This window comes from Bos taurus, chromosome 18 (genome assembly GCF_002263795.3).
Source record: "Bos taurus isolate L1 Dominette 01449 registration number 42190680 breed Hereford chromosome 18, ARS-UCD2.0, whole genome shotgun sequence".
Lineage (NCBI taxonomy): Eukaryota > Metazoa > Chordata > Mammalia > Artiodactyla > Bovidae > Bos > Bos taurus.
The window spans coordinates 18,510,693-18,520,515 of NC_037345.1; the positions used below are offsets into that span (position 1 = coordinate 18,510,693).

The window sequence follows — 9,823 nt, forward strand, 5'->3', positions numbered from 1 at the left end:
TACCCTTTGGCCTGATCGTACTCCATGAGTCACACTGAAGAGTCGAGTCGCATTTTGCCATTTAACTTTATTCCGGAGATGTTTCTCAAAAGTAAATTTGTCTTCAGTGGAAGGCCAAGGTTCAAAGTTGTTCAAGTTGACCCTGCTTTGACTGTTGCGTAAACTGTGTGCACGTTGTATTCTCCTGCGGATACAGAGCAATCCAAACAGTTTTCCCAGCACACCAGGCTGAAGTGCAGTCTGCACCTTGCCACCCAGTTCGTCCCAAGACCACTCCATAAATTTTAAGCGGCGACTCTGGTAGTGCCCGCACACAAGGAACTCACGCAGCCTGTTTGCTTCCAGCACTTGATCCAAGCAAGTTGCTCAGCAACTGCACTGCCAGAGGTACCGCCTAGTAACTAAAGGGACAGTAATAGTGAAGTCACCCTTCTTTGTGCTAAAAGTAATCGGCAAAGCGTGGGTTACTGGTAGTGGATAATAAACTGGTTATTATAAGTTATTTCTTTTTTACATATTATTTAATTTAATTTATTTATTTATTTTTGACTGTAGTGGGTCTTCTTTGCTGTGCAGGCTTTTCTCTAGTTGCAGCGCACAGGCTTTCATTGTGGTGGCTTCTCTTTTGTGGAGCGCAGGCTTCAGGGCTCGTGGGCTTCGCTAGTTGCAGTGCATGGGCTCAATAGTTGTGGTGCACGGGCTTAGTTGCCCAGGGCATGTGGGATCTTCCCAGACTGGGGATCGAACCCATGTCTCCTGCACTGGCAGGCAGATTCTTTACTGCTGAGCCACCAGGGAAGCCCCTAAAGTACTTCTTAACTTGCTAAGAGCTTACCAGTGTGACTGGTATTTTTTAGACGCCTGTTTCAAAAAGATGATATATGCACATCCAGACCATTTGAAAGTGAAAGTTGCTCTGCTGCTGCTGCTGCTGCTGCTAAGTCGCTTCAGTTGTGTCCAACTCTGTGTGACCCCATAGACGGCAGCCCACCAGGCTCCCCCATCCCTGGACTCTCCAGGCAAGAACACTGGAGAGGGTTGCCATTTCCTTCTCCAATGCATGAAAGTGAAAAGTGAAAGTGAAGTCGCTCAGTCATGGCCGACTCTTTGTGACCTCATGGACTATATTTTTCAGGCCAGAATACTAGAGTGGGTAGCCTTTTCCTTCTCCGGGGAATCTCCCAACCCAGGGTTCGAACCCAGGTCTCCCGCATTGCAGGCGGATTCTGTACCAGTTGAGCCACCAGGGAAGCTAAGGCACATCACTCCTGAAGTTCCAGTCCCCTAGTTCCACTCCAGAGAGGCCGCCACTGTTACCCATTCCTCATGTGTCACTCCAGAGATTCTAACATATAGACCTAAGTGAGAGAGCACGGCTGTATCAGTCTGTACATGTACACACATACCAGTGAGCACGTGTAGGTGTAGTCTCTTCCCAACCCTTAAGACTCTCAAGTCCAAGGCCCACTTTAGAGGAACAGCACATTTTTCTCAGGCATAACGTAAGATTTCCAAAATGTTTTTATTTAGTCACATTTTCAAGCATGAATGAAAGTAGAAAGCACAGTGAATTTTGTACAGCCACCAAGCGTATTTAACAGTCATGAGTTTTCTATCATATGTACTTAAAGTAGTTCCTCTGCTGAATGTGTTAAATTAATGACATCCTGGTATTGTGTCCCTGTTATTCCATATGCACGACTTAAAAACACAGTTTTTTTGTATCAGATCAGATCAGTCGCTCAGTTGTGTCCGACTGTTTGCGACCCCATGAATCGCAGCACGCCAGGCCTCCCTGTCCATCACCAACTCCCGGAGTTCACTGAGACTCACATCCATCAAGTCAGTGATGCCATCCAGCCATCTCATCCCCTGTCGTCCCCTTCTCTTCCTGCTCCCAATCCCTCCCAGCATCAGAGTCTTTTCCAATGAGTCAACTCTTCACATGAGGTGGCCAAAGTACTGGAGTTTCAGCTTTAGCATCATTCCTTCCAAAGAAATCCCAGGGCTGATCTCTTTTTGTATAGCCACCATTATTATGCCATACACAATTATTTCTTAATATGTTTAATACGTGGTCCATATTCAAATTCTTCCAGTTGTTCCCAAGATAACTGTTTATAGACTGTCTGTTTAAAGCAGGATCTAAGTCGGGTCTCCATGTTGTGCTTGGTTTGGGGTCTTCGAAAAGACCCTGATGCTGGGAGGGATTGGGGGCAGGAGGAGAAGGGGATGACAGAGGATGAGATGGTTAGCTGGCATCACCGACTCGATGGACATGGGTTTGGGTGAACTCGGGGAATTGGTGATGGACAGGGAGGCCTGGCGTGCTGCGATTCATGGGGTCGCAGAGTCAGGCACGACTGAGCAACTGAACTGACTGCAGTCTCTCTTCATTGAGGGCTTTGCCCCGTCTAGTACCTCCCACACGCCGCCTCTTTCTCCCGCAGCTTCGGGGTCAGTTGGCTCCTAGTGTTCAGCCTTGCTGATTTGTCCTATTGCCTCCCTGTGGCGTTAAGTTTGTTCCTTTATCTTCTGAATTTCCTGCAGAGTGGAGTTTAGATCTAAAGGCTAGGTTAGATTCAGGTTCAACTTTTTCAGTAAGACTACTTCATAGGTGATGCTGTACATTCCATGTTTATATAGGATATTAAATGTATTTATTATTTATATTTTTGGCAGTGCTTGGTCTTCGTTGGTGCGTGTGGGCTTTCTCTAGTTGGAGTGAGCGGGAGCAACTCTTCGTTTCAGTGCAGACTTCTCATTGCAGGGCCTTCCCTTGTTGCCCAGCGCGGGCTCTTGGGCACTCGGGCTTCAGTAGCTGTGGCTCCTGGGCTCCGGAGCGCAGACTCAGTGGTTGTGGCACGCGGCCTAACTGCTCCCCAGCATGTTGGATCTTCCCGAACCAGGAACTGAACCTGTGTCCTCTGCTTTGGCAGGCGGATTCTCAACCACTGTACCACCAGAGAAGTCCCAATGGGATATTAAATTTAAATACTCTCCTAGAGGTTGTCTTGCCCACTTAAATTTAGATGAGAAAATGGAAGTCCAGAGTGAGTAGCAAGGTCCCAGAGTCACCCTGTTATTTACAGGAGAGCTGTATTTCAGACTCAGCATTTTCACTCTCTCACCCATAATAACAGGTGTGCACATTGCCCTTAAAGATGTAAACGGTGAAGCAAAACAACCAAAATAAAATAACTTTACTCTTGACCAGTTCTTCAGATTGGGAATAGTTTGTTCCTATAGCTAGCTAATCATAAAAAAAATGAGTGGATGTTAAAAATCATCACAGTGAAGCAAAATGAGATTGTATGTTCTTTATTTTTTTAATGTCGGAGTGTTTCCTCATATAATTTAAAAAGAGTTTTTGTTTGTTACTGATAATGTTTATATGCATTTGACACCATGGGAAAAGCCTTCTTGATGGAGATAGATAGAAGGGAAAATCTAATAATTTCCAGTGTTAGTCTTTCATAGGTCATTTATGGATCTTAGTTCACTAATATAAACTAAGGTTTTGAATTTATCTTGCTTACATTATACTTGGTATTTTTGTAAATATATGTTAAGTCTTTAGTCTTTTAAAAATGTTAACTTTTCCCCTAGCACTTGTATGTAAAACTTTATGCGTGAATTGTTGTCACATTTAGAGTTAGTACTTATTTTGAAAACTGACTTAGAATATTGGACGATCCCTTGCTGTGTTTTGTTTTCTCCAGACCATCGGGTACTCTCTGCTTGAGGTTGCCACCAAAGACCCCTGTCTTGTGGTAGCAGGGGAGGCCTTGGATGCCCTCTTTGACGTTTTTGCAGACGGTAAAGAAGCTGAAAGGGCCTCAGTTCAAATTAAATTGTTATCTACTCTGAAAGAATTCCAGCCAGTCTTCAAAATGAAGGTATGTAACATTTTATTTGGCTTCCCTGCTGGCTCAGTGGCAAAGAGTCCACCTGCCAACGCAGGAGACGTGGGAAGATCCCCTGGAGAAGGAAATGGCAGCCCACTCCAGTATTCTTGCCTGGGAAATCCCATGGACAGAGGAGCCCGGCGGGCTTCAGTCCGTGGGGTTACAAAAGAGTCGGACACGACTTAGGGACTAAACAACAAATGGTTTATTTAGAAATGCTGAAGTCTCAGCATTCTGTGGGACAAGGGTGTGTGTGGTTCCCTACTTGCAGTCTTGGTGATTCATACAGCACTTCAGCCCCAGTTCTGTGTAAATGCTTGTCGGCTGAGTCAGGGCGACTGAGCCCTTTCTGTTGAATCACTGTGACTTGAGCTAAAATGGTGTGGACAGGTTCCTCTCTCTGCGGTGGTTTAGCAATGTTAACGATGCTTATGTGTAAGCACTACAGTGTGGCCTGCAAAGCACTTTCAGAGACAGTGTTAAATTTATTTTATATCATGTAATGCCGATGTTGTAGGCTGGCTTCATGTGTTTCCCTTTGGTCCTTTGAAAAACAAAAAGGCAAACAAACTCCAGCTGGTCTGTAATGGAGCATGCAGCTACCTTCATTTGCCTTTTTATCGATCGATCGATTGATTCATCAGAAGCATCAAAGCTAACTTGGAGTCAAAAAGACAATTAAAAACAACTGTTTTGGTGGTTGGGGGAAAGCAATGGGAAATTTTAAAAACAGACTTTGATCACATATTCACAAATTTAAGTTGGCCAGTTCTCCTCTTATCTAAATCCATATATTTCATTTCGAGAAATAAAAATATTTGTATGTTTTGACTTTACATTTTGAATTAAACTTTCACCTTTAAATCTCTGTCAGGAAAGTAGAGGTTTTAATGGAAAATTAGCTTACTTTTGTTGCTTTCCAATGTGTATTTCTTTTCTCTAAGAAGCGTCAAAGGCAGAATTCAATTCCCATAGGCAGAACTCTGTGACAAGTTTTTAGGTAAAATGATTTTATGTCTAGAAATGTAAACTTTTTGAATTTTTTTAAGGTGTGAAAAATAGTTTTCTTTTCCAGAAGAAAAAAACATAGCCACACATGCCATGCACATTCTCACAGATATATCAGTGTTCATTTAGGAACATTAATAACTGGTTTGTCTTGTAACATTTTCATGTTTTGACATCTTACATTTAAAAATATAGTAATATAGCGGCTGACATTGAGTTAAGCTTCACTAGTAAGTGTCTTTAGTCTTGAGGGGGGAAAATTAATCAGTTTACTCTTAATTATGCTTTGTTTAAGCCCCTAGTTTTGTTGGTTTGGGTTTTGTTTTGTTTTGAGATATAATTGACATACTGCAACATGGTGTTAGTTTCAGGTGTGCAGCGTAATGATTGGATATGTATATATATTGCAGAATGGTCACCACAATAAATTTAATTAACATACATCACCATACATATAGTGTTGTTAACGGGAGTCACCTTGCGTTACATCCTCAGGACTTAGTTCTCTTACACAGTTGATCCTTGAGTGACACTGTGCAGATGCACTTAAACACATGGATCTTCTTCTGTGGTAAATGCTGCAGTACTGTATGATCTGCAGCTGGTTGGATCGGTGGCCAGCAGTGAACTTGCACTTGGATTTTCAACAAGGGATAGGGACGTGGCCCCCCAACCCCTGCAGTGTTCAGGGATCATCTGGAACTGAAGGTGTGTACCTCTGGACCACTTTGACCCATTTCACCCTCCCCACACGCTGGGGGGGTTATTTTTGTTTTGGGGTGGCTTTTTTTTCTTTGTTTATTTTCGCTGCTCGGCCTCTTAGTTGGGGTACACTGGATCTCGGCCTCTTAGTTGGGGCACGCTGGATCTCGGCCTCTTAGTTGGGGCACGCTGGATCTCGGCCTCTTAGTTGGGGCACGCTGGATCTCGGCCTCTTAGTTGGGGCACGCTGGATCTCGGCCTCTTAGTTGGGGCACGCTGGATCTCGGCCTCTTAGTTGGGGCACGCTGGATCTCGGCCTCTTAGTTGGGGCACGCTGGATCTCGGCCTCTTTGTTGGGGCACGCTGGATCTCGGCCTCTTCGTTGGGGCACGCTGGATCTCGGCCTCTTAGTTGGGGCACACTGGATCTTCTGTCTCCGCTGTGGCATGCAGGATCTTTAGTTGCAGCAGGTGGATCTAGCTCCCTGACCAGGGATCAAACCTGGGCCCCCTGCATTGGGAGCATGGAGTCTTAGCCACGGGACCTCCAAGGACATTCCCTTGGTGTTTATTTTTTAAGCAGTGAGAAGTTTTATTCCCACGTGTTCCCAGCCTGCCTCATGGGTAACCAAACCAAATGGTGTTTCTCTGCACAAAGACAAATGCACACTAGTATTTTTCCCCTTTATTATCCAACTATAGCATAATATATTCACAGCCTTGTACTTCATGCGCTTTCATTTCACACTGTCTCCTAGAGACATTTCTAAACCAGTACATGGAGGGTGTCCACATTGTTCTTAAAGGTCACAGGCCCTCTAAACCTCTGAAAAAGGAGTCTGAAGGGAAAGGAAAATATCTCCTTTCCTTGCAGCCCCTGGGAAGGCAGATGTGGTTGAGAGTCATCAGACTCTGCAGAAGCAAATGCTTAGAGAGCAGTTACGTAAACTGTGAACTAGGAGAATAACCCCTCATCTCTGGCACGTCCATTGTTTGATTGATTTGCCTACCTAGTATGCATTGCAGTGATGGTGCTATTTAACTGAGTGTTTTTCTTTTCTCAAAGCTCTAAAGCCCTGATGAAGTGTCTTTGTTAGCCAGAATGGCAGCATGCAGTTTTTTATATGACTGTCTTTTGTAAATGAAACCACAGTTGCATTAAAGGCTGTTTGGTTTATATTTAGCCCCAAATTGCATTTAAACACAGCACAATGCATTTTACTAAAGAACTTCTCTAGAGCAGACATCCTCCAAAGTGCCCTGTATCAGCAGTGCCAGCATCACTTGGTAACTTGTTGTAAATGCAAATTCTCAGGCCCAACACCAGACCTACCAAAAATCAGAAACTATGTGGACCGGCCTTGTTGTTGCTCAGTTGCTCAGTCATGTCCAGCTCTTTGTGACCCCATGGACTGCAGCATGACAGGCTTCACTGTCCTTCACTATCTCCTTGAGTTTGCCTAAATTAATGTCCATTAAATTGGTGATGCCATCCAACCATCTCATCCTCTGTCATCCCCTTCTCCTCCTTCCCTCTCTTTCCCAGCATCAGGGTGTTTTACACTGAGTTGGCTCTTTGTATCAGGTAACCAAAGTATTGGAGCTTTAGCAATCTGTTTTTTAAATAAGCCTTCCAAATGGACTTGCCTGGTAGCTCAGCTAGTAAAGAATCCGCCTGCAGTGCAGGAAATCCCAGTTTGATTCCTGGGTCGGGAATATCCCCTGGAGAAGGGTTAGGCTACCCGCTCCAGTATTTTTTTGGGCTTCCCTGGTAGCTCAGCTGGTAAAGAATCCACCTGCAATGCTGGAGACCTGGGTTCGATCCCTGGGATGTGAAGATCCCCTGGAGAAGAGAACGGCTACCCACTCGAGTATTCTGGCCTGTGTAGTCCACAGGGTTGCAAAGAGTCAGACATGACTGAGCAACTTTCACTTTGACTTTTCCAAATGCTAAAATTTGAGAACCACTGCTCAAGATTAGAGGTGAGGGTTAGTTTGTATACCATAATACTCATTCTTTTTAAAGTCTACAATTCAGTTTTTCAGTATCATTTGAAAGGTGCACAGGATTTCCCTGGTGGTCCAGTGGTTAAGAATCCACCTGCCAGTGCAGGGGACACGGGTTCAATCCCTGGTCTGGGAAGATCCCACGTGCCAAGAGGCAACTATGCCCATGCACCACAACTATTGAATCCACTCATTGGAGTTACTGAAGCCTGTGCACCCTAGAGCCTGTGCTCTGCAAAAAGAAAAGCCAGCACAATGGGAAGACCATGCTCCGCAACTAGAGAGTAGCCTCTACTCACTCCAACTAGAGAAAGCCTGCGCACATCAGCGAAGACCCAGCACAGCCAAAAATAAATAAAAAATAAAAGGTGCATGATCTAATTTATCTTGGTTACAGCTCATGTACTGTGTTCCATCACCTTGGAAGTGAAAATGTTCCACCAATTTCTGGCAACCGTTTGTTCTAAAAATAAATACACCCCAAATTAAATGCTTTCTTATTTAAAGGAGTTAGTGGTAGATACCAAAAATCTCATATGATATTTTTTTGGCAGATACGAAAAGAAGGGAGAACTAAATACAGTCCAGATCAGCTGTGTGTTCTTGACAACGTGAAGATGAATTTGAGAAGATTTGTCGCTTATCAAGAAACTGTTGAGAAAAGACTGACTACTTGAACCTCTGAAAGAGACCAGTCCTCACCCCAGAGTTTTCAACACTGAAGAATACTAGATGGTTTCCTTTTAGGGTGTTTCTTCTGAAAGTCATTTTTTTTTTTAATGATTTGGTGTTCTGTATGTTAATTTGAAGTTGATGAAAACTCCAGGACATATCAGGAACTCTTTTGAAGCTCTGGGATCTGTGTGGCATTTCTAGTGCTCTCAGGTTTCCGGCATGTTTTAATCACTGGAAACCCAAAGGTTGGAAACGCTGCATCTCAGGTGCTTCTTCATGAGCAGTGAAGACACTGCCAATCATGTTTCCCTGAATTTTGCAAAAGAAAATCCAGAGCATAACTTGGGTGCTCTTTTAAGCCAATATCATTTTATAATAACTAAATATTTAACTGAAATGTGAAAACATGCTTTATAACTTTTTTTGGTATGAGATCTATCAATTATGTCTGCCTTTCATGATGAGGGGAATGAGTTGGATTCATATTCCACTATTTAGTAGTCTATACTCCTCGCTAATGAGGCCATTGTCACTCTCTGTACGAAAGGATCTGATCCGTCGATTTGTAACATCACTCCTTATTTAATCTGAAATGCAATCACAATTGGGAGAATATGTTTTTTAATAAATAATTTTAAAATTGAAAGCTTTGTGTCTTGCAAAATCTTTTTAAAATGCCAGATAATCCTATTCCTGGGTGTCTGCTTGCTAATGGATTTTGCTTTGAATATATGTGTGCTATTAAAAACAAGATTTATAAAGGGAGGTGGGATGAACTGGGAGATTAGGATTGACATATCCACTATTGATAGAATGCATAAAATAACTCATGAGCGCCTGCTGCATAGCACAGGAGACTGCTCGGTGCTCTGTGGTGACCTAAACGGGAAGGAAATAAAAGAAAGAGGTATATATGTAAACACACAGCTGATTCACTTTGCTGTACAGCAGAAACTAACAGCAATAAAGCAACTACTCCAATAAAAATTACTTTTTAAAAAAGGACATCTTAATTCCTCGAGTCTCCAGCATTGCTATCGTGTCCTTTGAGAAGCAAGTGGCAGGTGGATCAAAGGGAGGGAGTTTCAGTGCACGTCACCGAGCGCGGCCCCTCTCCCAGGTCCATTGTCTGCCCACTTGCCTGATCAGGGGAGTTGGAGACTTGAAAATTTCCCTCCTGTAGATCTCAGTTGATCTGTTAAAAGGCCCCGTACCCAGCACAGGACTTTAGTTAACTCACATCCATCACCTCACGTGGTTATATTTTTTTCGCCTTGTGGTGAGACTCTAGGATCTGCTTTCTCAGCAGCTTTCAACTGTACAATACGGTATTAACTGTAGTCACTATGCTGTACGTTGCATGCCCAATAATTTACAATTGGGAGTTTACAGACTTACACCTTTTGACTGCCTTCACCGATTTTGCTTGTCCTCCAGCACCCAACCCTGGCCCCCGCCTCAGGCAACTGACAGTCTATTCTCTCTTCTCTATGCGTTTGGTTGTTTGCGTGGTTTTTAGGTTCC

General features: G+C 43.6%; 1 protein-coding gene across 1 annotated transcript in view; it reads left to right on the forward strand.

Annotated features, from left to right (window-relative positions):
• The window catches only part of HEATR3 (HEAT repeat containing 3), a 39,462-nt gene extending 30,517 nt beyond the window's left edge, over positions 1-8,945 (forward strand). Inside the window, exons 14-15 of the mRNA NM_001078021.2 lie at positions 3,723-3,899; positions 8,179-8,945. Coding sequence (NP_001071489.1) covers positions 3,723-3,899; positions 8,179-8,301 — 300 coding nt within the window. The 3' untranslated portion in view covers positions 8,302-8,945. The remainder of the gene's footprint in view (positions 1-3,722; positions 3,900-8,178) is intronic.
• Positions 8,946-9,823: the final 878 nt, after the last annotated feature.